The sequence below is a fragment of the Notothenia coriiceps genome, unplaced genomic scaffold (assembly GCF_000735185.1).
Source record: "Notothenia coriiceps isolate Sejong01 unplaced genomic scaffold, NC01 NC01_scaffold00037244, whole genome shotgun sequence".
Lineage (NCBI taxonomy): Eukaryota > Metazoa > Chordata > Actinopteri > Perciformes > Nototheniidae > Notothenia > Notothenia coriiceps.
The window spans coordinates 9,839,409-9,865,555 of record NW_011369945.1 but is presented as its reverse complement, the minus strand read 5'-3'; the positions used below and the strand labels follow the sequence as shown (position 1 = coordinate 9,865,555).

The following is a 26,147-nucleotide window of genomic DNA, read 5'->3' as shown; positions in this document are numbered from 1 at the left end:
AAAAAAAAAAAAGTTTTACATATAATTGTACATGATTGTCACTAAAAGCCTTGTCTCTACATTACAATAAAACATAACAAATAATTGATTAATTAATTTGAATAAAAATTCAAGTTAGTAGCTAATAAAGGCATAAAAAGACAGAAACGTATCATTCTTTCTTTAATAGAAATTATTCTTCTGCGCGTAAAGTGTGACAAGTGTGACTGATATTTAAGTTAGAATGAATGCACATCCATCATGCTACAGTCCACTCAAAAATAAAAGACGTAAAATGAAAGACTATTTCTGTGATCAGTTGTGGCCAAATATATATAATATATGCAAATGATACGTAAGTGTGATTCAGCAACTGATACTTCTTTATCACATACACTAAAAAGGGACTTGTTATTGAAGTAGGAGACATATTGTGTTCATACTTTACTTTTATGAATAATCATAGATTTTGGATTTTTAATAAAGAGAAAGATTAGGTTTAAAATTAAATTGAGGAATTGTTAACTTGTTTATTGATATTTTTGTGGAAAAACTATATCAGACAATAATTATATTTCAATGCAGAGGCCTACAACGTTCCTTAAGGGGATCTTTAAAATGTATAGAAATTATGGAAATCTAAATTTAAATGATGATGAATAACATATGTATGCAATTTCGATGTCACAATTTGTAGTTGCAATCTCAAAGAGATGAGTTGGAGTCTTTGAGGCAGGAAATGGAGCCATTCGGAAGCAGCTCTGAAAAGCCAAGCTACAGGTAATGCTTCACAACGACGTATTTGTCGATTTGATTCCCTCTTATTCCAAGAAAGCACACAGTGGTTATGTTATGCTTTTTATTATTACCAATGTGCAGTTGCCTGGAAAGTGAATTGACCATGGTGCGTCAGGAAAAGGAATCGCTAACGCAGCAGCTTCTCAACACCATTAAACACAAGGTGGCGCTGTCTCAAGAGCTGGAGGCCTGGCAGGTGAGTCTGTGTGCAGAGATACACATACAGGACTGTCTCAGAAAATTAGAATATTGTGATAAAGTTCTTTATTTTCTGTAATGCAATTAAAAAAACAAAAATGTCATACATTCTGGATTCATTACAAATCAACTGAAATATTGCAAGCCTTTTATTATTTTAATATTGCTGATTATGGCATACAGCTTAAGAAAACTCAAATATCCTATCTCTAAATATTAGAATATCATGAAAAAGTATACTAGTAGGGTGTTCAACGAATCACTTGAATCGTCTAATTAACTCNCCATTAAACACAAGGTGGCGCTTTCTCAAGAGCTGGAGGCCTGGCAGGTGAGTCTGTGTGCAGAGATACACATACATCTAAATGATGTGTCTTTGCAACAAGTTACAATAGTTTAGTTTAAAAGCAGAATTTCGTTTTTCAATCTAAACCTCTCATCCTGTTGCAGGAGGACATGCGGCTGGTGATCAATCAACAGGTGCAGCAAAGGGAGGAAGAGAGACAGAGGGAAAGAGTGCGAGAGAAAGACAATGCAGTGGGATTACAAAGAAGCAAATCTTTGAGATTGAAGGGAGAAGGAGGGAAAGGATTCTTCTCCTTTTTTAAAGAAAAATAACAAAGATAGCTGCCATCAATTTAGACGGACAAGTGTCAGTCTTTATCTTCCCCACTGAAGCTGGATGTGTTATCACCACCAACCAGGGATATGTTTACAGACCTCTTATTTGAATATATATTTGTATATATGAATGTGTACAGTAAGTCATTTCAGACTTTAGTATTTTATATTACATTTTAAAGCCAACAACAAGTCTCTGTAACGTTTTTTTTGTCACCGTAGGCCTTCTTTAAACCTTGGTCTCTGACTTTGTGTTCAGACAGAACATACAGAATAGGCTATTATACAGATCATGTCTTTCAATTGAAAACACACTTAATGGAAAGACCTGATTAGACATAAACAATGTTGTAACCTGGGATTTGTATGCTTCATAAACATTAAGAGGGAAGAGGAAACAGCAGAGAGACTGGAGGAATAAATACAGAAAACTAAGTTTCTGGAGAGCTCAGTCAGAGTGAATACAAACACACAGTTGGTGAATCCATTGCTAGCTAGCTAATGTCTGTACAGTCTGCTCGGTTGCAGAAACACAAACTGTCCACTGATCCAATTACAACATTTGCTTAGATTTCTGTCTGAAAAACACCTTGCGGCAAAGCAAACGGACCAGCCAGACATATAAAGGTTGCAAAAGCCAGTTTTGGTGAACATCTTGCAGACATAGACCAATATTGAGATTCATTTTGAGTGTCTGGTGCTTCTTGACACCCCAAAAATGTCCAATATTAACTCTATATTTAGCTTTGTTTTTGTGTTAAAAAAAACCTGACAACATTATCTGGCACATTATCTTGCTAGATGCTAAACTCTGTAGAATCAAACCGTTGAGCTAAATGAGGCTAGAAGGCACGTGAGTTGATGCTGATGGTAATTTTTGTCAGGTATTCATTTTACGTTGGTTTGCACTATGAATGACTGCTTTCCTATTACATGTAGACATTACATCCATAGTTAACACAAAGAAACATTAATTTGTGGAGCTTTAAACCACAATGTTGCTGGACAGAACTGAAACGATTACATATTAGGGCAATGAAGAAACACAGATATTCTGATAGAAATAACATTTTTAATAAATTAAGTCAAAATGACAGTCTCTCCCTTCCACATCTCTCAATGCTTATATTACATAATGTATAAATAATATAATTTCTGATAGCTTAAAAAGGACTGGAAATATCCCCAAAGCAGTGTGAGTAGTGCAGTTTGTATACAGGCCAGTGTTTCCACATGCCTTCATCAATAATATACATACAGTACAGTCATTGCTCCGCAGAGTCAGTGCAGCGCCGCTCTCACATCCCTCCACTAGAGGTTAGTTTATGGAGCAGAAACTCTTATCCTACAGTCAACAGGCTGTTTGTTTATGTGTGGTACCTCACAGTTTTATATGCTGCAAAAACACAATCAAACACACAATATTTTACCCATACACACAGTTTTAAGGAACACACTGGCGTTTTAGCACAATTGTATCCATTTTACATTTCAGCTGACCACTTTGGTTTAAGATGAATATGGGTTAGGGTTAAACAACAGAAAAAAAAATTAAGACATGGAGATTGTGAAATTATATTAAGTACCCTGATATGATTCCTGTAGGACTGGATTCTTTAGAAAATGGTCAGCTAAAATGTAAGGTATACAAAAATGATGGTGAGTGGGCCAAAACGTAAAATCACATTTATCTTTCAATATAATCTATATACGTACATTACGTTTCTTGAAGACTACTTACAATATAAAAACGTAAGTAATTTTCAGTTTGCAGTACAGTATGCCTCTCATCCTTTCTGCTTTCATGTCCAGAAGGTGATGTGCAGTTTGGTTTCATTGGGAGGGTTACACATCCAAGTCACAATTGTTGACGCCCGCAAATGACCTTTTTCAGAAACATCACCTCCATTTTTAGAGGTAGCTTGCAAGTTTAAACACCTAGACAATCCACCATACTCAGGGTAGTTCAAGTGTTTTAACAAGCCTCTGAAGCAGGTCTCTGGATGGATACCCTGACAGCGAGCTGTAACTCCAGCAGGCGCTAGGAGAGGATTATCCCACGTTGATGCCCAGGCCCACTTGTAACTTGTCTCCTCTGTGATTTACAAAGGCACCCATAATCAGGGTGGCAGGTAGCGGGGTCAGGCGCTTCTCCAATACGCCTCCAATTATGCACCGACTGTTTATCATACCTAGACACACACATGAAAATGGTCTCATTTTATAATTTATGCTTGTTAATAGTTTTCACTCAGCATGAGGTTTGAGACAAAGTTGGAGAAAGGAATTTACCTCGAAACACCATGTTGGCCTCTGGGAGCTCCATCTGGTATCCAAATGAGGTCGTGGTCTCCTGCGTCCTGGTACTGGCTTCAAACTCCACCCCGACTTGGATCTGGTGAACATGAACACATGCACATTTGCACCATGCACCAAGGGAAAATGGAGCGTTTATACATTAGAGTTTGCATCTGCTGTACCTGTTTGTTGGCTCTGTGATAGTAACTAGCATGGGCACCTCCTTTCCCAGCATTTAGCGTTGCCACCCAGTTTGGTCCTACATCAAGATTTGAGAAAAATGTGAAACACTGCCGCCAAATCAAGGAAAAAAGATACGAATGGTAAAGGCTGTATTAAACGATTTGTATGAGGCAGATTGACAATGAAACGCAAAATCTTACTTGAGTACTGTCCAGCTAAAGTAAGAATTCCTCCTTCCTCTGCTCGACCCCGATGGTAGACCAGCTCCCCTCCTAAAACCAGCCCGGAAGTCACACTCTGCAGGAAGTGTGCCACAAGGATAACTGTCCAAGAGAAACACACAGATATATAATAGTTAGATAAACAAAGATTAACCAGGTAATGTATTTACTAGGGCTGCAACCAACAATTGTTTAGATTATCGATTGATCAGCGCATTATTTTCTAGATTCATTTGATTAATTGTTTCGTCAATCAAATGTCAGATTATACTTAAAACAGGAAATGTCCATATTTGAAAGACTTTAACAATCAATGTCTTATCAAAATAGTTGGCCTATTTCTTTTCGTAGTTCAGCTTATCAATTAGTTGACTAATAATTGCAGCTCTATTATTTTGATGCTTAATTGAGAAAAAACAATTTACTGAATTTACTGTTTTCTGTAAACTCATATCAAAAGATATTCCTATCTTTCCACCTGTCTTTTCTCACCTGACTCTCTGAGGACGTCCGGATTGGCTACTGTCACAGCAGCAGTGAAGTCGTTCCCTCTGTACTCAGTTTCAAACTGCCACGTCACAAACTGGGACTGCTGGGTCTTTAACACAATCAACAATTCAAATAAAAATGTTGTTCAAAGTGACGAGTGCACTGACAGCGTAAACATAATGGATGGAGAGACATTAGGATCCCACCTGGAACACTGTTCTGGCTCGTACTCGCTCCGTGAGGTTCAGCAGAGCGTGAGCGTTCAGACTGCCAGAAGAGTCCATCTCCCCGATCAAGGCGGGGGCATCCTAAAAATGTGAGGAAAGATCCAAATGCAACCAGTCAACAAAACAGCAGCTTCTTCTGTTTTTATATACCAACAAGCACATTAAGCATTGAGTAATGGATAAATATTGTATATGTGACGATGACTCATGTTTGACCTTGTCCTTGCTGTAATCATCAGACTGAAGATGCTCCACGTGGAATCGATAGTAGGAAGGACTAACAGCACTGAGGTGAAGAGCATGACTAATCTGGAAGCAAACACATACAGTAAATTGATAATACGGCATAATAACATTTTCAGATGTAAGAATTACACCCTTATCTTTAGTAATTTTATGAGTTTAACTGAATGTGTCACCTTGAAGAAGCTGCTTAAAGTTTTATTGACGATCATCTTGACTCCCTCAATCTGTTGAGGGAATACATCTAGGGAGAAAAACAGTCAGATTCAATACATTACTATTTTGCTGCTTTTCTCAGTTTTCGTACCACGTGGCAGGTTTAGTCTTTTATCTATGGTGTGCACCCTACAGATGGTTCATTTTAGTTTGACATACCTTTGCAGCTTCTATGGAGGGAATGAAAGCTGCCCGGGTTGGGTAGGCGTCCATCTCTCCTCTCCCAGCGTGGAGGACTGTCCCAGTGAGCAGGATGTGCGTCCCAGCGAGAAGGAGGGCGGTCCGTGGAGAAAGGCCAGTTCTGATGGCCCGGACCGGAAGACAAAGCCAGCACACTGCCCATGTGGGTGCAACACTTCCTACATGATGCAAAGAGACAAATAAGAGATATATATACTACGCTTCATTTATTGTCTGATTTCTTCCATAGATATTTTTTCAATGAAACAAACTCATCTTATATACAAACTTAAGACAAAGAACATGCAGTAATATAAGTGTCAGTATTTAAAAAAGATTAATGATGATGCAATGTCACATTTATCTTCAGCCAGTGACTATATGAAGAGAACAGAGGCAAAGTATTAACTGTACACAATTGAAATACAATTGAAGGAAGACAATAAGCTTTTCTGGACAAAATAGAGCATAGAAACATCAAGGTATCCCATTGTACTAACACCTACACTAAGAGAGACCAGAACAAGTTTGTGACACATACATCAAGATTAAGAAAAAACATATATATTTAATAATAATAATTGAATGCATTGTGCTATATCTTTAAATTGGACTGACTTGCATGCAAAGCATTAGTTGTGAAAATGATCATTACTATATGCATCATGCAAGGATGTTATTATTATGAGCAGGTGCAGCAATCCCGTTAGCTAGCATGACCTTAGCATCAGCAACAACACTCAAATCTGTGCACTAGTGAGTAATGTGACCTACTTCCGTTTATATCGAGAGACGTTAAAATCCAACACCGATTTGAGAAGTGCACATCGGAACCCGTCAGGTGGTTTGAATTATATATTATAAAATATCATTCATAGTGGGATCATCTGATGCAGCAAGTAGCTCCCTCCTCCAGATGTGATGCGCCAACCTGCAAATCAGTCCCTCTGAAAACACGACGTTTGCTCTGAAAATAAATTACGCGTTCACATTTACATGTAAAGACTGGAAACTCTATTACAATTTTATAAACAACAACTATACCCATCTATTCATATTTAAATTGTTGTTATGAAGTTTGGAGGTTTTAGGCAAACGTTCCCTAAATGTTGTTTCTGGTCGGACAACTGTATCTGGGACACCGCTTTCAACGCGAGCTGCTCCAGGTGAGGTACTTCATGTGCTGCATCGCCGTGGAGTAGGAGAATGTCAACTGTTTTTAATTACCTTACAATCAATTTAATTCAAGTTATTTAGCCGATACTACCTAAGACGCGTGATAGGGACGTCACTTACTAAAAATATGTAGTTTTAACGATTATAATAGTCGGTGAAGAAGAGACTACAGCTGGTCATCTGTTGCTCGTCTCTCTCTCTCTCCTTTCGCCTTCGGACATATCCTTCAGGGAATAGTTTTAGTAAGTTACTTTTTGGGTGTCCTACTTATTCAGTTTTTACTAGCCATGTGTCCTTCACGGAACATATTGCTGGTTGGAGAAGGGAACTTCTCGTTTTCTGCCTCTGTGAGCCAGTTATACTCTGAGACCAACATCACGGCCACTTGCCTGCAGCATCAGGACGAGGCACTGCGGCATGAAGGCGCTGCCACCAACATCCAGACCGTCCAGGACTCAGGTACATGAGTACTGTTTGTACATAGATGTTTGTAGTGGTGGACAGTTACTACACACATACCTCACACACTTAAGTACGTGTACTGTACTTGAGTATTTTTGACATGTACTTCTACTTTTAACTACACTTTACTGTACTCAGAGGACGGTTAGCTCACATCCGAGTCCTCGCTCTTAACAACAGGTAACCGTTACATATTGAAATCATCTTATATTTAACTTCAAACATTGGTTTTGTCATTAAATCTATAATTTGTTGATGATTCATAAGGGAAATCCTCTGATTAATGCATAATAGTAACAATCATTTTAAGAGGGACCTTTATTGATCCCCGTAGGGAAATTCGGTTGTCATAGCAGCAACAGAATTAGACAGAAACACAGATAGTAAACATGGGATAATAAGAATACAAATAAAATAATATAACCTAAAATAAGAATAAACATGTAGTTATAGTATGAATCAAAAATAACAAAAATGAAATATGATTAAACATATAATACATACATGGCGTACTTAGTTACATTTTTTTTAAGTATATTTTTTACCAAACATTTCTACTCTGTATTACTACTTTTTACTTGAGTAAAATATCTGATTACTTGACCCACCACTGATTTTGTTGATTTGTATATACACATTTTGTTGATTAGGTGGAGAGTTGATTTTCGGGGTGGACTGCACGAAGCTTGCAGAATGTGCCTCTCTTCAAGGCCGTGAATTTGATCGTGTGGTGTTCAACTTCCCTCACTGCGGTAGAAAGAGTGGGGTAAAAAAGAACAGAGAGCTTCTCAAAAACTTCTTCCTCAGGTATGACTGCACTCTTATGAATTAAAGAAGTTTACAATGGCTGTTTTCCATGATGACATACTGAATACTTGTTTTCCTATGCCTCCAGTTGTGTTCAGCTGTTGTCTGAAGACGGGGAGGTTCATGTTTCCTTATGCAACGGACAGGGCGGGACACCAGCCGACCACCCGAAGAGAGAGTGGCACAACAGCTGGCAGGTGGTTGCCATGGCAGCAGAAGCACACCTAATCCTCAGTCATGTCCACTCTTTTGAAAGTGACAAATACCATAGCTACAAGTGCACCGGATACAGGTAAGGAGTAAAGGTGAGTGTTGCGGTGTATAAATAGAAATGGCCCTTTGTGTCCCTGTGTGTATTTGCATACCGTCTCTCTAATGCTGGTGTTTTGTTGTACAGGAGCCAGGATAAGGGCTTTCATGTGGAGAAAGGTTTGCTGCACGTGTTCACTCGAAGCCTCCCTTTCAGCCCTGCTCAGACACTTCAGGTTGAAGAGGCAGTTGAAAGACACAGAGTGGAGTACAACATAACAGCCGAGCTCAGCGATTACATATCCAGGTACATAGACGCAGAGACTCTCATGCTCCATCAGTAAGTAGCCACCATGGCAACCAAAAGAAAAATGATATAACCACATGCTTACTACTGTCTCTTCTCGTTCATCAGGGGATTGCTTTGCTCAGGTTCTGTCCACCCTGTCAGGATGGTGCAAGATTTTCTTCTCAAAGGACTGGCAGATAAGTGGTCCATCTCTATGACGACAGAAACCGTTCCCTTCCTCCTCACAGCAGAACAGCTGCAGGCGTCTTGCCCAGACTTCAAAAGCAGGGACTGCTGCTGGATCCATCTGCTTCAGAAACACAGGAACTGTGATGCTCATACCTCTAAAAACATAGAGAAAGTTCCAGTTTTGGATAGTCAAGGACACACGGACATTTTGCCGGCCACGTGTGCTACCTCAGATAAAGTGAGGATCAAAGAAGCTGAGAGCTTAATGTCTGCATGCTCTCTGGTTGATCCTGAAAGGGAGAGTTGTCTTTATGTGCTGCGTCCATCACTGCTTCCTCACATGGAAGAGCTTCTCACTAAAAAGTTGATTAACAATGCAGGGAGGCATGGGGAGAATGAGGGGAATAATACAAGGGTTGAAGGACATAAGAAGGAGGGGCCATTTGGGAGCAGTAATGGTGTCACCACCTTGTTATTTGGCCTTAGCGGCCTGGTTTTCAAGAACGTGCCTGTCAACCTTTGGGCCCTGCCAGCCTTTCACGAGCTTCTCCTCAGAGGGATTTTCCCTTCAGAATGTGAGCCAATGAAGTTGCTTGGACAGAGGCTGGAAGAGCTGCTCGCACCCTACGGGGTTTCCCTAGTCACAGAACAGGGAGCCCTGCGTCTAATAGCACAGCCTATGGGTTTGGTTGGCAGGGTATTTGCAAGCGATGAAGGTGACAACATAAGTGATGTGTGCGTCACTGTTTCCCTAAATTTGGACCTCCTTGCCGTGCTCCTATTTTCACTCCCTGACTGGCGGCTTCTGTGGTCACATGACCCCCGCTTTATACAACACTTTGAACTCTGTCCTTCGCCAGGGAAACCTTTTCAACCATTCTCCCTGTACCCCGAACCGTTCAGCTTTGACATCAGCTTCTGGACAGGGCCGACGTGGGATGAGAGGAAGTTCCACGCTGTGATACGAGAGGCCAGTCATGGGACCGTGGAGCAAGTTAAGCTCATCGACACGTTCTCACATCCTGACCTGAGTCAGACCAGTTACTGCTACAGACTCATCTACCACTCACACACACATGCTCTGTCACACACACAAGCCCTCCACTTTCATAAAGACCTGGAAACCTTTCTTACCTCTCGGTTGCAAGTCACCATCAGGTAGCAACATTTGATATCTAGAGAGATGGTCTATTAACCTCCCTTTTTTTACTTACAGATGTTATCATTACATGTCTGTTTTGAACTGCGAATAAAATTATCCGCAAAACTGTAGTTAAGTGTTTACAGTAGTTGAGGCATTTCATGCTATAGTCTATATGCAATGTGATGTGTAAGTGTGTGTGTCTTTGTGCTTTAATTATTCAATAAATGTTATTTCAAACATGCTTGGTCTATTGTTGAGAATAAATGGTATAGTGGTTGAAATAACCCAGCCTGAAACACCATAACTATTACAAATTAAAGTTCTGTATTTAAAATGATACTGAATTTTACATTAGCAGTATTACCAGCAAAATGTACAAAGGGTTAAGGACAAACTTGGATATCTAATGCAAGAAAGATAACTTTGAAATTAATATGCTTTATTCTGATAATATCAGTAACAGGGTTGAGTGGGTCAGAGTGCCACACTCTTTTAAGACTGAAAATATTGTAAAAAATAAAAGAAAGGACTTAGTTTTGGTCTACCCATGGCACTAACTAGCATATGGCTTGCTGATGTCACTTACTGTGTCATCTGACTTACAGTTTTTTCACTTCCTGTGCCAATCTAAAAAGGTTTGGGTAACAGGGTTGAACGCATGTTGAGGGACACCCCTTCTGTGCAAAATTACTGTTATTTAAAATATGTTTATGATTAAACAAATAGATTTTACCATTACAAGAGACATATCAATAGAATAATACAAAAAAAAGTAAATAAAATCCCTATTTTAAATGTTATATTTGACATGAAAGTTGGTCACCAAGAAGCGGGGACAAGAGAAAAATGCCATTTTAGGGGATGTTCGAGAGCTGTTTGATCATTTAAATAATATTTTGAAACCTGACATGAAATGTCCTCCAATTCTGGAATGACCCATAAAGCCTTAAATGTACTTTTTATTGTATGCACAAGATGATGGCCAGCTGACACTGTATTTTACTACATTAGTAGTACTTTCCAAGTAACTACCCAGGGATTGTAAAGTCAAATAGTGACAAGTGACTTATTGTTACTTGTGTTAGTTCATTCAAAGTACTTATACATGAAATGTGATAAGAACACTGGTAGTAAATTATTGGACGTTTCGTCTAGTTTTCTAAGCGGAAGAACAAAATAAATGATTTAATTTCTCTCTATTGACCGATATCTTTCCCATCCTGGAAATGGAAAACCTTCTCAAATAAGATTGAAACAACCAAACCTGGTGGGCAGGCCCGCCCCTCCCTACACGCAGATCACGCAGACTGCGTGGGTCCTCACCTTGCGGAGGGGGCCTCATCTTCTGCGCAAATGCGGCGCAATTAATCTAATTCGCAAATGCGGCGCAACTCTGCAGTGGGGATGCGAGGCTCCGGCGCTCACAGTCCACGAGCGTGCTCCACTAGCACTTTTGTGTGCACAAACTAGAGGGGGACAGCAAACACCAGTGTGATTTTGGTGACAGTACGACTATCTTGGACAAAGTTATAGTGGGGGTGCCAAATCCGGCAGCACCAACAACTGGTCTGCCACATGTCGAAGCCCCTCTTTAGTTTTTCTCCTGCTGAGCCCAGAGTAAAATGCTTTTGTGTGCACAAACTACAGTTGAACAGCAAACACCAGTGTAATTTTGGTGACAGTACGATTATCTTCGACAAAGTTCGGGTGCCAAATCTGGCAGCACCATGGTCTTCCAACAAATGGAAGCTCCAGTTTCTCACCTGCTGAGCCCAGAGTAAAATGTTTTTGTATTTTGTATTTCTTTACTTATTCCCGTATTTATTCCTGTAGGCCTATTTTATTTTTATTTTATTTTACTCATGTCATGTTCTGTCCTCCATACCTGTGTGCTCGTTGTGTGCTTAAATGTACAAATCACCAAATCACATCACAGCAAGATATATACTGTAGTTGGGTGTTCAATGTTTTAAAAACAATTTGGTGGTCCAGAGGTATATATGCATTGGTTATTCATGCAGGTGCTAGAGGTTCAACACCCAGTGGAGGGAGATGTTTTGTCTTCTATGCTGATGTTAAATCTGATTATTACATGTGCTAAACATAAGGACAATGTGTAACTTGCTGAGTGCTGTAACTGAATGGACTTTTTTTGTGCATCTTTAATGGAAAATGCTTTTTGCTACTAACAATACAGATCAGCTGGACAATCCTCAATTCAGTTTGAAACATTTTGAAAGATCAATCAATTACATTATTTGGGGACCTTATCCAACTACAAGGAAGATATGTGTCATTAACCGATCAGCGCCGAAAATGAACGAAGCGCTGCTCGGAAGCATCATCGGAAACATGGCGGCCAAGGCGCTCCGGCAGCGCACCAGGCGAGGCAGCAGACAAGATACAAACAACGTGAACGTCCCCGCAGAAGCTCGGACACCGAAAGAGGAGAAAGGTGGCGATGACATTAAAAGTGCAGAAGCACGGCAAGAGTGAGTATGAGCCGGGAGCAGAGAGGCTAAACTGGCCGGTGCTGGGAGCTCCATCCCCGGTCTGACTGACAGCCTGAGCAGGGGGAGCTAACGTTAGCTAGCTAGCTACTTTCACAAGCAAGTTTGAATAACAACACGATATCAACCACTTATAACATCCACCCAACAACATACATGACTATTTCGTTAGAGCACTTATAAATACGATGGTTGTCAAATTGTATTTCCACCTCTATAAGTAGTGTGTTATTGTTTTGATAGAGCAACGTTTTGGTTCGGGTCAGCTTCATTCATTCCCCCCCTGCTGTCACTCTGCCACCTTTATGATACCTGGACACAGATACACTGTCCGAAGAGGGTCAACTGGTGCTCAGCACGTCCATACCTGTTCATTTGAAATCATTTATTGCTTTTGTTGTAGTCCTCTTAAAGCATGTAGTTTTTAAGATGACGTGTCATAACAAACAGTAATGTGACGTGAGGATCAATGCTAAACTGCACCTGAGCCCACTAATCTGATGCTGGGTGTGAACAGGACATGAGGAGGGCTGAGGGTCAACACTGATGCTATGAACACTAATGAAATGCATCCACTGTCTTTACCTAATATTATGATTGCTCTGACAAGCACACAGCTGTCCACATCTGGGAGGAAATTAAAATAGACATAGGTTATGAAAGTAAATAAAGTTGGGCGTAAATATAAGGAATATTTTCATTATGTTTTAATCTGCAGATTGTTTTCTATGTGTATGTCCATAAAATATAAAAGGTGATGTCTTCCAATGCCTTGTTTTGTCTGTCAAAAACCTCTGTGTGTATGTATGAAATGTATTCAGTTAAATAGGATATAAAACTGAGGAAAGTCTGAAGAAAAGTAGGCAATCAAAAGACACAGAAAAGCATTTAAGGCCAATATACAGATGTATATGAATGCATCAGATCATGTCTTATCAGACTGTTTAAAAACAATTTCATTTTTTATTAAATATTCAGAAAGCATACATGATGTACTTTCAAAGTACACAGATTTGTTTAATTCATATTGATGCTGAAAAGGATCTAAAAACGTATGTATGGATATTAAGCAATTGTGCATCTTGTTTTGTTGTTGTTGTGTGTATAGGTCAGTAAGTCGTGCAGGGCAGGTATGGGCTCCAGAAGGTTCAACTGCATTTAAATGCCTGCTCTCCGCACGATTCTGTGCAGCCTTGCTCAGCAACATCTCAGACTGCGATGAGACCTTCAACTACTGGGAGCCTGTGAGTGCTGCTTACTATTAGAAATCCTAAAATACAGTATGTTTTCATTTCTGACTCTTCCAGGAACCTTCTTATATTCATGTCAGTATATATGTATCGCTCCAGCAAGATACTGCTTCTCTTTCTTTAAATGTTCATCTGTAATTGTTGCGATGCCTGTTTTAACAGATGCACTACCTGCTGTACGGTACAGGGATGCAAACATGGGAATATTCTCCGCTCTACGCCATCAGGTCGTACGCTTACCTATGGTTACATGCTCTTCCTGCATGTTTGCACGCCCATGTTCTACAGACAAACAAGGTAACTAATATAAACTTGTTGTCAATTCAACCTTTGTTGTTATTGTTGATACTATAAATGACTATCACCTGATCTTCAGTATAATCAGCTCTCTTTTTTTTAAATTTCAAATGGCCTTTTGTGTTATGAGAGGACTGTGTTTATCTTAAACTTTATTTAGCATATGGGAAAATTAATTACGAACTCTAGTCCTTCTTAAAAATATGTATCTGTCAGAAATATCTGATTTAGTTCATGTCCCTACATGTGGCGTCCCAAAAGTATTTATTTTATTTACACAATCACACACATTGATGCACACACACACACACACACACACACACACACACACACACACACACACATGCACACACACACACACACACACACACACACACACACACAGGTGATATAATATTTGCAGAACTGTAATGCTTGTGTTATGATTGTGTTGCAGGTGTTGGTCTTCTACTTTGTACGATGTGTCTTAGCATTCTCCTGCTGTGTCTGTGAACTCTACTTCTACAAGTGAGTCTACACTCTTCCTTTCAAATATTACAATGGTTACATAGATATCTATATATTCATCTTTAAATAGATGACATGGAGGTGAACAGTTTTGTGTGTTTGTGTGTGTGACACAGGGCGGTTTGTAAGAAGTTTGGTCTGCATGTGGGCCGTCTCATGTTAGCATTCCTGGTCCTGAGCACAGGGATGTTCTGCTCGTCTGCAGGTTGGTCACATGTTTTTCCTTTGTTTATCCATTTGTATCTGTATTTTCCCACAAATATTCTCATTGAGCTATGAATCAGTTTTGCACAGTAGTCCTGGCCAAGGCATTGAATAATCAACTGCCTTTAAACAAACAGCAAATTCAATTAAACAAAGAATAAGCGTTGTTCAGTAACATTTCATTTCCGTGGTCGAATAGTCATTTATCCTGTTTCCTTTTTTTTTTAATCTCTATTGATGTATATTTGGTGTTAAAATACAACTATTATATTAATTACAGAGCAGTATTTTTCTCTTCCTTAATTGCCAAGTCAGCACACTAATCAAAAATATGGAGCAGAACTGCCGTTTGCACACTGTGGAGTAAGCATTTGATTTGAGACACATTTCTGGCCTGCATGGTGATTTTGTTCTCCTGTAAAGGCCAGATGAACAAGGCCTTGCAGTGGTAACATACAGAGAAGAAACAAGAGACCACTGCAGCATTATCAGATGCTCTGGTTTTAAAATGCATAAGTATGTGTTTGAGTAAAATGAAAAAAAGAAATGTATTCTATAAACGACAACACTAGAATGAAATGGCTGCCATACGTGTAGAGATTGAGATTTAAGAAACATTTGGAGTGGTCTCTTCATTTTTTTCAGATCTGTATTATATATCTGTATCAGGTTCTTAATTTGTGGCTCATTTTTTGTGACCCTTCTCTTCTCCTCAGCATTCCTGCCTTCCTCTTTCTGCATGTACACGACGCTGGTTGCGATGACGGGTTGGTTTCAGGACTCGACACCGTTGGCTATTATGGGAGTCGCTGCTGGTGCCATCGTCGGATGGCCGTTCTCTGCTCTGATTGGGTAAGGTGGTAAACCAAAAGGCCTTTTTGTACACAAAACTAACTCCCAGAACGCCTCAAAATGTATTATATTCCTACTCTTCATAAAAGCTTTGATTTATTTTCCCCTAAGGATTCCCATCGCCTTCGACCTGCTGGTGTTAAAGAGGCAGTGGAAAAGTTTCATCATCTGGTCGGTTGTTGCTCTGCTTGTTCTGCTGGTGAGAATATATGTTTTCATTTATGAATTGATCTCTACATTTGGATATTTGCAGATTATTTTATTCAAAGTATCACAGCTGTATTGTGTGCAAATGTAAAAAGGTCCTCTTTTGTGCTGCGTCTTCCTCAGGTTCCCCTGGTGGCAGTAGACTCTTTCTTTTATGGCAAACTGGTCATAGCTCCACTCAATATCCTACTTTATAACGTCTTCACCCCACATGGACCTGATCTGTATGGTAATATACATCAGCACACACCATTTATGTATCGTGGTTGGCAAGATACATGGTCCTTCAGTTTGTTTTTAGTCTTTTAGTCATGAACTGATTTTCACAAACCATCTTGAGTAAGGCTTATTACTTGATTGGAATATGGTCTCTAAAACATAAAAATTGCAAATCCCCTTTTCGAACTTTCATAATCAGTTTTTAGCCTGACAATTTCCTATGATCTAATTCAGCCATTTTTTTTTATTATCAATTCAAAGCTGCACTATTGTATAGTTAGCTCTAGAGCAGGGGTTCCCAAAGTGGGGGTCGTGACCCCCGGGGGCGAGATGATTACAAAATAAAAATGGAAAATAAAAAACAAAACCGGTACTTTTTTTAATGATTTTTTAAAAAACATTATTATTAATAATAACGTTTGCATAGATATTTTCAGGGGCGGACTTGCCATCTGTATAATTTCCCCGCAAAGAGGCTCCCCCTTTGACAATCCACGGACAACTTAAATTAATTCACTAGCACCCCCCCCCTCCCCCTGTCGTCGCCACTGTTATTTTGGGGGTCGCGGGCTGAAACCCCTGCTCTAGAGGGCATACCATTATCAACATAATCACATTAAACCCTGCCAATAGGTTGTAATTAGATGTGGGCTTCTATTCACAGACACAAGTGTATAGGAACTCTGATTCAGCTTGTGTCTCCACCAACAGTATTGAATGTTTTTCCTGATATATAAATTATCTGACTATCGCCTCTGGATCTTTGACTTAAGAAACTATTCCAATACCTTTTTATAGCATTTTTATTGTGATATTGTTTACACACTCTGTAATAAGTGTCGTGTTGGTTTGTTTTTTAGGTACAGAGCCGTGGCATTTCTATTTTACAAATGGGTTCCTGAACTTCAACCTGGTGTTTGCTCTGGCTCTGTTCTCTCTGCCCCTCACCGCTCTGATGGAGACTCTGTTACACAGGTTCAATGGTGAGGACACTAATGGAAAACATACTGAATGTTGGTGAGCTGCAAAAATTCAATCAGTCGATCAAAACTAAACCGCACATTATTTTATAGATCAATGAATCATTTAAGTAATTTTTCATGCAAAAATATAATGGAGATTTTGACCGACAAAGCATTACATTTAAGAGACCTCCTTGGACGTTGACATAACTGGGTTGGACACTTTTTACCTTTTTATTTTTTTATTTTATAGACTAATTGATAATCCTAGAAAATAATCTGCTAATTGAGCGATGAATACAAAATAAATTGGTAGTAGCCTGATATGTTGTCCATGCTTTTGGGGATGGAAAAGGTGTTTGACGTATTCCTCAACAACACTTTTCACGTCATTATTTCCTGTTTACATTTATTTGACAAGTTATTTTGGGAAGATGCTTATATGATTGAATTCAAATCCCTATTTCCTGTTGCAGCAGAGATGAGAAATAAATCTAATCTTGTGCGCGCATGTGTTTCCTGCAGTGCAGAACCTGGGCCGTCCATACTGGCTGACTCTGTCTCCCATGTATCTGTGGATGTTGGTTTTCTTCACCAGACCTCATAAAGAAGAACGTTTCCTGTTTCCCATCTACCCTCTCATCTGCCTCTGTGGGGCAGTGGCTCTCTCCTCTCTACAGGTGTGTTAGCATAACATACGATATGTATCAGGCCCCTTTTTTAGAATCTGTTTTTACAGATTAATTTTATATTTTGCAGAAATGCTACCACTTCCTGTTCCAGCGGTACCGGCTGGAGCACTACACGGTCTCCTCCAACTGGTTGGCTTTAAGTGCAATCGTGGTCTTCTCAGTGCTGTCCCTGTCTCGCTCTGTCGCCCTCTTCAAAGGTGGGTGTTAATTTAGTTTCACTTTTTTTAGAAAGTTTCAAACTTCAACAGTAGTTTTAGATTGTTTTTGTAACTGCCAGCTGTAATACCTTAAGGTAGCTACATATACACACAGAATAGATGGTGAATGTTTAGAGTTGGCTATAATGTTTTATGTCTAAAGTTCACACCACCTAAATGTCCAATGTAAAGTAATTGGGGCATATAGTAGCTCCAGCTCCTAAAGGAGGGTCAAGTCAGTTACATTTCTGTGGCTCAATGTTATGCGAGTTGATAGAAATTCATGCTGTCTATTTCTTTCTAAATGTTCTCTCCAAAAACCTAAAACATGAATTAAATTACATTTATTTGATTAGTTTTTTCGTATTGCTTTTAATTTTGGTCAAATAACAATATTTTTTTTACTACCTACTTTCCTTTTAGTTTCAGTTTTATAATAAACCAGGTGTGTACACACAGTCACCTTCAGACATGCAATAGTTCCAACCGGATGAAATTAAATGTATCTCCTCTGTCTCCAGGCTACCACGCCCCTCTAGACCTGTTCCCAGAGTTTCATCGCATCGCTAAGGACCCGGCTCTTCACGCAGTCCCTGATGGCCGACCTGTTAGTGTGTGTGTGGGGAAAGAGTGGCACCGATTCCCAAGCAGCTTCCTGCTGCCGAACAAGTCAGTATCCATGACTTCAACGTGTAATAAAGTATGGAAAGTGTGTTCTGCTTTTGTCAGGTGATGATAGTTTCTCTTTCTAATCCCCAGCTGGCGACTGCACTTCATTCAGTCTGAGTTCAAAGGGCAGCTGCCTCAGCCGTACGCCTCCGATCCGCTGGCCACACAGATCATCCCGGCTCATATGAACGACCAGAATCTGGAGGAGCCTTCCAGATACGTGAGTCACTCGGACTGTGTTGACGCAAAGAGACTGTACTGGAATAGTAGTTCTTAAATGTGTATTTATTCTCTGTGCAGATGGATCTACGGCAGTGCCACTACGTAGTAGATCTGGACACAGAGGAAGAGACGCCTCTGGAGCCGCGTTATGCTCTTAACAAAGAGGAGTGGAACATCATCGCCTTCAAGCCTTTCCTTCAAGCATCAAGGTATTTTCCCTAACTCGTAATTCACACTGACATCTTGTTAAAAAAAAAGTTTCAAACACATTGACAACAAATATTATATTGCTATATTGTAGCTTTAAAATATTTTTACGAGGAAAAAATATGGACAAAAAAAAAAAGTAAAATGGAGATTCTCTACTCTGACTAAAATAACACGATAAATATGAATATAAAATACACTTTAGACTTACAAGGACTTATGGGAGACCGATACAATTTATAAAATAATACTTTTGTTCTCTCAGGTCACATCCCCTCTTCAGAGCGTTCTACATCCCGTTTGTATCTGAACATCACACCACCTACAGGCGCTACGTCATCTTGAAACCACGGCGGCAAAAGCAGTCTCGTAAGCGGACCCATGGCTGACCTCTGTACCTTAACCTGGCCCCAAGAACAAAATCTTTCATGGAAAATCAATAACTTTCCCTCAAAACATCCGGTATTTGTTTGCGTGTGTGCGTGAGTGTGGACATGTAGGCATGTATGTGTTTTGAAGTATTTTGTCTCTTGACTCATTTGAAGATATCAGACCCTTTAAGGACATTATGACTGTGTTATGTGTGTGAAGCGAAAATGTTAGTTTTTTTTATCTCAGTTTGTGTGTCTGTCAGTGTGTGTCTGTCAGTGTGTGTCTGTCAGTGTGTGTTTGTCAGTGTGTGTCTGTCAGTGTGTGTCTGTCAGTGTGTGTTTGTCAGTGTGTGTCTGTCAGTGTGTAAATGTATGTCTTACAGTGGAAGAACACTACAAGATTTTACTGTATTTAGCGCAGGACAGGCACACAAACAGATTTCATTTTATGTTTTATTTTAAAATGTGGCCTGAATGGATTTTCTTTTACTGAATTGTGAGCCTAATCTTGTAGTGTTTGCTCCTCTGCACCTGAACAGTATCTTAATGTGTGAGTGTTGGAGATGAATGAAAGGGACTGCGTTATTAATTTAACTTTGGAATGTGAATAAAAACATGATTGACTGCTATCACAATCCTCCCGTTATTGTTTCTACTGGGACAGAAGAATCACTTCACCACGAGCAGACTGATTCAATCTCATTTTATTTGAAGATGTTACAAACATACAAACCACTCTCACTTACAAGAGGGACGTCAAGGCATAAACATTCAGAATAAATAATGTTAATGATGCTATATGTTGTCATTCTCTTCAATATCATGCCCTTACTTTGATGCTAGCATTGTCTTTGATTGAAGCCAGAGCGGCATTTGTACATAAGGGAAGTTCTCAACATTTAAGGCCATGTCAAAACACACTTGCAGTTACTGTTTGAGGTAGCAGTATTAGGTAGACTTTGGTGTGATCAAAACAGTATTTGCAGGCAAAGTGTTCCTACCAAGCAAAGGCAGCATGACAAGGCCATGCAAACCACACACGAAGTACCACACTGGCTTCAGGTCAGTTATAAAATATGATTTAAGCATGTCGTCATCAGATTTGAAGCTTCAGAAATATACAGCACAAACAATCGCAACCATGTACGTGCAGTTTTTCCCTATCCACAATCACACATCACTGCTTCACACACAATAAAGGAGCCCTTCAGAGGATCAGTAGTTCTCTCTGTTGATCCATTCTTCTTCATTGAAGTATCTCCTTCCGCCATCGAAGTTCAGGCCATTTCTGTAGTAATCCAGGGTTGCTTGGTAGGATTTTCGGTTTCCATAGGTTCCCAGGCTTGTTTGGTAAGTGTCTCCTTTGCCGCTGGTGGTATATGTCTGATAGAGGTCAGCTTTCACTGTGTGACTTCCAGGCATCAGTTTGGGATCAAAGAGGTCACTGCCTCCTCTGATACTGCCATCATACAACACATGGTCTCCGTACACACTGCTGCCGTAATGCTCACTCTTTGTAGTACGACGACCGAGACTCCTGTCATAAAACTCTCGGTGCCCGGTGCCGCCGCTCACACTGCTGTCATTTAAATCTCTCTTTGCCGGGCGACCCAAGCTGCTGTCGTAGAAGTCGCGGGTGGCACGTCGCCCAAGGCTGAGGTCATTGAGGTCAAAGTTGAGGTAGCCACTCTCTGTGCTGGCAAGCGTCACAAACCCGCTCTCTGTGTCCCGACCACCCAGGTTGTCGTAGTCACCTGTCGGGGTGTCCGGGGAGGAGCATAAGAAAGAGGTGTTTTTGGTGTTCGGGCGAGTGGAAACCAGGTCGTCCTCCTTCTGGGACTGAATGACGTTGTAGACATCGATTGGGACCGGGCTGGAGCAGATGCCGGGATCTGTCTGGCAGACTTCTGATTTCTGCTGTTTCCTCCTTCTGTCATACAAACAGAAGAGAAGCACAACATAACATCACAAATATTTATTATAAAACCTGAGCGAGACTTTAATATTTACAGCAGGGTTCCTGGAGCACATGATCTTCACCCCCTACCTAACGCATACACAGATTTTTTAGTTGGCCTTGGCACAGATCTGTATTCTCTAAGTGCAACTGTAGTTTTATATCTTTTTTTAATGTGGTGTGGATTGAACTTGGCTTGAAGCTTGGTGTCACAGACTGAAGACTCAATTATTGTTGGTCATAATCTTTTTTAATTGCATTTGTCAGCATAGTATATGTCAAACTGATCATGTAAATGGATCAATTAAGGACACATTATGTTATTGTTTTTTTCTCTATGAAAAGATTATAATTACAGCATTTTACCAATGTTAGAATAAACGATGTGATGAAGCTCAGATTCTCCCATTAAATGGTAAGACTGGGCTTTTATAACTATGTTTTTAGTACTGATACGAACAAAGGTCAATGAAGTAAATATTTCTAAATGAAAAATAAGGTTAATAGTTGCATGTTATTAGGATGCTCACCGTCCGACAATCATTTTGAAGCAGCAGACTCCCATCACTGTGAGTAACAGCACTATCAGGGGAATGGTGGGAATGATGATGTAAATCAAATTGAGGGCTGAAAGAGAGGCAAACAACAGAGGGAACCACATTTAGTCACTGATATGACATGAGTGTATAGTCTTTTTCGCAGAAATTAAACATGTTTTTCCACCTGTGATTCTGCCCTGGTTAGAGTCACTTGGATTCCACGGCAGCACAGATGAAGGGAAGACATCTGTAAAGAGTGGCATCATAAAAACATCACTGTATTGAACTTATAAAGTCTCCAAAATGTCTGCTAAATAGTGCTGAGCCTTTTTACTTGTTTGAGTGGCGTTGGGAGACGGAGAAGGTTCCAGTGGCTTCTCTGTGGAGAAAATGAATCACGGTCAGTAGTGTTAGAGTAGTATTTTCCAATTAAAATAAAATGTAAATACTGCATCAGCGGTACCTGCAGTGTATTTGCAGATGAAGTTGTTCTTAGTTTCACAATTATCGTCGTTCCACTGGAACATGTAGAGCCCCCCCAGACCGGGAGGAGCGGACGGCTGGTGGTACATCACCACACACACCTCATAGCCGCAGGAGGGCTCGTCCCAGTGCCAGTTCCTGCAACACACACACACACACACACACACACACACACACACACACACACACACACACACACACACACACACACACACACACACACACACACACACACACACACACACACACACAAGAACAAAATCACCTGTAATCAAATAGTTTATGGAAAATCTTGACAAAACTTCCACACTTTTTCAGTTAAAGGGTGTAGTTTGGCCCATAAAACTATTAAAGGTTGGAGCCAGCCAAATCATGCAGCTTATGAACAAAAATATTTTTCACTTTTGTTAGCCTTGTGCCCTCTTGTTTAGGTAATTTCATTATTTGATATGTTTTATGATCAGTTTTTTAAACCTCCAAAATCAATAGGCCTAAATAATTCTGTATTAATCATGCAATGGAAATACCTATCACTTATCAAACTTGGGCTTTTGTCTAAACTAAATACATTCAATTTGCATAGGGTATTTATCCAGAAGGTTCGTTGTGTCCCAGACACAATGTGTGTCCCTGTAACCCCCTTGTGACCCCCTGCTTAGGAAGAGTTTAATCCATTTCTAATATTGTTGCATCAAAGACCCTCTGAACCCCTCCCCCTTACCTGAAGGTGAACCTGCTGCCGTCCAGCCAGTAGTACTGAGGGGAGCAGTCAGCGCTGCTCTCCTCTTCGCCATGGTTTCGGCGTAGACCGATCCAGAAGTCTCCGTCGGTGGGTCGCAGCTCCGTGATGAGCTGCTCCACGATCTTCTGCTCAGACTCTGACTCCACGCTCAGCAGCTGCCCCCCGTCCCGCCTGCAGGCCAGCTCGGCCTCCACAAAGTTCAGCCTCCGCCGGAGCTCGGAGAAATAGGCCAGCTTGTAACACGGCTTCCCTTTTCCCGCTTTGCACACACGTTGACCTGCAAACACACACACACACACACACGCACGCACGCACGCACGCACACACAAACACACACTTATGACTACACATGACAGACTGAGGTTTTCCACTAAAACTACTGTAAGTGAAACAAACAATGTAACCAAAACAAAATACCAATACATATTAAGAAATAAAATACAAAACATTTTTATATTATAAATAAATCATTAAAAAAAATGTATCTCTGAGCACAATAAATAGCTTGGTTTCTTATATTCTAAGGTTACATTGTTCCGTTGTCTTACATCAAACACTTAAGTAAAGGCCATTTAATTGATATTTATTTTTTTCTTCATTGTATTTGATATTGAGGTTATCCAAAAGTAACCGAAAGTAATCAGGTTACATTACTTTTATTAGCTAACTGATTTCTTTACATGTAAGAATACATTTTTAAATTAACCCTCCTAACCCTGCTCTTTGCTTAGGTTATGTTAGAGCACTGAAGGCTGTACGGTGGAGTGGTCGTCTATCAATCTGAAGGTTGGGGGTTTGATCCCAGCCCCTGCAGTCAACATGTCAATGGGCAAGATACGTCCCACATTCCCAAAAGTCTGTGAATATTAGTTTTCCTTCCTTAAGCAGGTGGTAGGCTACATTGCATGTTCTCAGTATAAATATGTATAAATTAGGGAATGCTGACGGAAAAAGTGCTTTGTAAAGTCCATCTGAAAGGACGTTTCTTTAGGAGTTTTATATAGAGATGGATCAAGGTGTAGAAGCCTTTCATAATTTAAAACTGTAGTTGTAAGAGAAAGTTTGTCGCCTACCTCTTGCTTCAAATATATCCGCTTCAATAGCCCAACATCCAGCATGAGGTCAGTCAGGCAGGCCAGGAGGCAAAGATAGATCCACAAGTGAGTCAAGAGTTTATGTCTTTGAGCTTTGTTGTGTTTTCAGTGTGCGTTCTTACCTGTAATGAGGCTTGAGGCTGCAGATGGTTCGAAACATAAAAGCAGAAGGTAACAGAAGATTGTCAGCAGGTCCATTTTTGTCAGCTGTTCACCAGCACCTCTTGTATTTTAGTTTAGTTTTCATGCCGCTGTCTGCTCAGCTCAACTGAACCTCAAGAGGTGAGCTGCTGCTACGAGTGTTAAAAAAAATCCTTAAAAAAGTGGGATTTCAAAGAGCTTAAGAAGTGCAAAATAAGCAAGTCTCTTGTTCTTTCTGCAGAAAAAGAGAGTATGTGAGACAGAAGGAGGAGCAGGAAGAGGAGGAGAAAATACTGTGTGCTTGGGAGGGGGCTGTAATCTGTTAAGAGCAGTTTTAATGATTGGGAGAAGAGGCTGCATCGATTGCAAGACATCTAATCATGCAAGTGCTTCTCATCGTAAACGCTGACAAGAGGCAGATTTTGCTCCTTCCTTTATTACTTAAGCTCTAGGAATTATCATTACAAAAGTGTTACATGAAAATGATCTGCTCTAACTCGATCAGGGATATTTTAATATATTTCTCTCAGGTTCATATTCACTTTGTTCTGCAGTTTTCTTCGCTTATTGTGTTTCAGCACAAAGAAGAACAGATGGCCAACACAGCGGACATCTCCAAGAGGGGGGACATTCATTTTCCTGTACTTTTATTTAGGTCTGCAATCTCTTTTAGTTTAAGTTAATTATTATTCAGGGTATCACCACTTTTAGATTGAAATGTTTTTTAATCCATATTGGTAAACATGTGATATAGGCTAAATGACCTCACTTTTTTCAAATCGAGCCCTGCCCACTTCGAAACACTGGGAACAAATGCACAACTGAAACCACAAATTAGGGCAATCTGCTTTGTAAAAATAACCAATATCGTTGTGTCTTTGTCCAAATATGCTATCCATCATTTAGTAGAATCGATCATTAAGTAGAAACAGAAATAAATGGTTTTGAGGGACTGTAATTTCTATAAATTCTGAAATGAAGTTGTGAAATTGCTTAGGCGAAGGAGATGTTAACAATGAGTCAATATGTTTTTAATAATAATATGTTCAATTTCAATAAATATTGTTGGTTTGGCATTTGGAAAATGGCTAATTTGCTTTCTTGATAAATTAGATTGATGTCTGTAGTAAGTACTGGTTGAGTTATATCGTTTATATTTATTTTGGATAACAGGACCAGGACTTTGGAGATGGTGCTAGTTGGATTTTCTTCCTTCTTTTTTATTTCTATACCTTAGGTCAGATCCGGACGAGCAGCTTTCCTGTTTCCAGTATTTATGCGTAGGTAACTAGTTGAGCAAAAATATTAGACCTATACCGTGAAAACAGTGGTATAAATCTTTGCTTAACTATCAGGAAAAAAGGAAATAAGTATATTTTTCATACACTTTTCCTTTAAGATTGTGGAATAAGAAGAAACACAGAATAAAATGTGTGACACGTTTAATTTAATCTCTAATCTGGGACAGATGCCAAGTTATTGAGAAGCATATTTGACACGTGTTACTATTAAGTGAGATTTTCCATCAATATAATATGTGAGCTCAAGTCCAGATCAGCAGAAGCCATGGATGTGAGTGTGATCCGTATTTCCAGGCACAAATGGGGTATGTATGCAGTACTTAATGGTAGTAATTTAAAAAATGGGCCATAAAGTTGATTTAGGCCTGGCAGAGAGACAGATCAGCCAGAGTTTAAACAGCAGGATGCTTCATCAGGAATATGCTGTGTGGGCTAGCGTTGAAAAAGAATAGGGAGTGGGGAGTAAGGGGGATGGGGTGGGGCTTCTCTGAATATACTGTCTGCATGCTGCTCTATCCTAACATTGCCTAATCAGTTTAGGTGTAACAGATTGAT

General features: G+C 39.9%; 6 protein-coding genes across 7 annotated transcripts in view; 4 read left to right on the top strand and 2 right to left on the bottom strand.

Moving 5' to 3' along the window:
• The window catches only part of bicdl2 (BICD family like cargo adaptor 2), a 6,818-nt gene extending 4,686 nt beyond the window's left edge, over positions 1–2,132 (top strand). The window contains exons 8-10 of one of the 2 annotated variants that reach the window (XM_010793488.1): positions 677–759; positions 859–973; positions 1,426–2,132. In XM_010793488.1, the coding sequence (XP_010791790.1) occupies positions 677–759; positions 859–973; positions 1,426–1,593 (366 nt within the window). In that variant the 3' untranslated portion in view covers positions 1,594–2,132. The remainder of the gene's footprint in view (positions 1–676; positions 760–858; positions 974–1,425) is intronic. The other variant, XM_010793489.1, reaches the window with a different exon arrangement.
• The window catches only part of LOC104965286 (phospholipid-transporting ATPase ID-like), a 718,806-nt gene that overhangs the window by 205,142 nt on the left and 487,517 nt on the right, over positions 1–26,147 (top strand). The window lies entirely within an intron of this gene.
• LOC104964651 (mitochondrial import receptor subunit TOM40B) lies at positions 2,655–6,661 on the bottom strand. The gene is made up of 10 exons (XM_010793490.1): positions 6,428–6,661; positions 5,633–5,832; positions 5,434–5,501; positions 5,231–5,323; positions 4,994–5,095; positions 4,791–4,896; positions 4,278–4,400; positions 4,077–4,153; positions 3,889–3,991; positions 2,655–3,788 (listed from the first exon to the last, which is right to left on the bottom strand). The coding sequence occupies exons 2-10, from the start codon at positions 5,814–5,816 to the stop codon at positions 3,649–3,651; spliced, it is 996 nt and encodes a 331-aa protein (XP_010791792.1). The 5' UTR covers positions 5,817–5,832; positions 6,428–6,661; the 3' UTR covers positions 2,655–3,648.
• Positions 6,801–10,210, top strand: fdxacb1 (ferredoxin-fold anticodon binding domain containing 1). Its single transcript, XM_010793491.1, has 5 exons — positions 6,801–7,288; positions 7,942–8,098; positions 8,187–8,390; positions 8,496–8,654; positions 8,763–10,210. The coding sequence occupies exons 1-5, from the start codon at positions 7,117–7,119 to the stop codon at positions 9,985–9,987; spliced, it is 1,917 nt and encodes a 638-aa protein (XP_010791793.1). The 5' UTR covers positions 6,801–7,116; the 3' UTR covers positions 9,988–10,210.
• alg9 (ALG9 alpha-1,2-mannosyltransferase) lies at positions 12,296–20,113 on the top strand. Its single transcript, XM_010793492.1, has 15 exons — positions 12,296–12,461; positions 13,588–13,723; positions 13,892–14,026; positions 14,463–14,533; positions 14,650–14,738; positions 15,454–15,589; positions 15,701–15,788; positions 15,920–16,025; positions 16,876–16,998; positions 17,503–17,657; positions 17,737–17,866; positions 18,388–18,535; positions 18,626–18,755; positions 18,836–18,966; positions 19,230–20,113. The coding sequence occupies exons 1-15, from the start codon at positions 12,322–12,324 to the stop codon at positions 19,351–19,353; spliced, it is 1,842 nt and encodes a 613-aa protein (XP_010791794.1). The 5' UTR covers positions 12,296–12,321; the 3' UTR covers positions 19,354–20,113.
• On the bottom strand, positions 20,132–24,348 carry layna (layilin a). Its single transcript, XM_010794109.1, has 7 exons — positions 24,273–24,348; positions 23,036–23,333; positions 22,295–22,452; positions 22,166–22,210; positions 22,016–22,078; positions 21,823–21,919; positions 20,132–21,265 (listed from the first exon to the last, which is right to left on the bottom strand). Exons 1-7 carry the CDS (start codon positions 24,346–24,348, stop codon positions 20,551–20,553), a joined length of 1,452 nt encoding a protein of 483 aa, XP_010792411.1. The 3' UTR covers positions 20,132–20,550.

Coding starts and splice junctions, on each gene's coding strand:
- LOC104964651 (XM_010793490.1), bottom strand. CDS start 5,816: ATGGGCAGTGTGCTGGCTTTGTCTTCCGGTCCGGGCCATCAGAACTGG. Junction 3,992..4,076: donor ATCACAGAGCCAACAAACAG/GTACAGCAGATG, acceptor CATGTTCACCAG/ATCCAAGTCGGGGTGGAGTT. Junction 3,789..3,888: donor GGCCAACATGGTGTTTCGAG/GTAAATTCCTTT, acceptor GTGTGTGTCTAG/GTATGATAAACAGTCGGTGC.
- fdxacb1 (XM_010793491.1), top strand. CDS start 7,117: ATGTGTCCTTCACGGAACATATTGCTGGTTGGAGAAGGGAACTTCTCG. Junction 8,391..8,495: donor TACAAGTGCACCGGATACAG/GTAAGGAGTAAA, acceptor TTTGTTGTACAG/GAGCCAGGATAAGGGCTTTC. Junction 8,655..8,762: donor CTCAGCGATTACATATCCAG/GTACATAGACGC, acceptor CTCGTTCATCAG/GGGATTGCTTTGCTCAGGTT.
- alg9 (XM_010793492.1), top strand. CDS start 12,322: ATGGCGGCCAAGGCGCTCCGGCAGCGCACCAGGCGAGGCAGCAGACAA. Junction 13,724..13,891: donor CCTTCAACTACTGGGAGCCT/GTGAGTGCTGCT, acceptor CTGTTTTAACAG/ATGCACTACCTGCTGTACGG. Junction 16,026..16,875: donor ACATGGACCTGATCTGTATG/GTAATATACATC, acceptor TTTGTTTTTTAG/GTACAGAGCCGTGGCATTTC.
- layna (XM_010794109.1), bottom strand. CDS start 24,348: ATGGACCTGCTGACAATCTTCTGTTACCTTCTGCTTTTATGTTTCGAA. Junction 22,079..22,165: donor TCCCAACGCCACTCAAACAA/GTAAAAAGGCTC, acceptor CACTCTTTACAG/ATGTCTTCCCTTCATCTGTG. Junction 21,266..21,822: donor TTCAAAATGATTGTCGGACG/GTGAGCATCCTA, acceptor TTTGTATGACAG/AAGGAGGAAACAGCAGAAAT.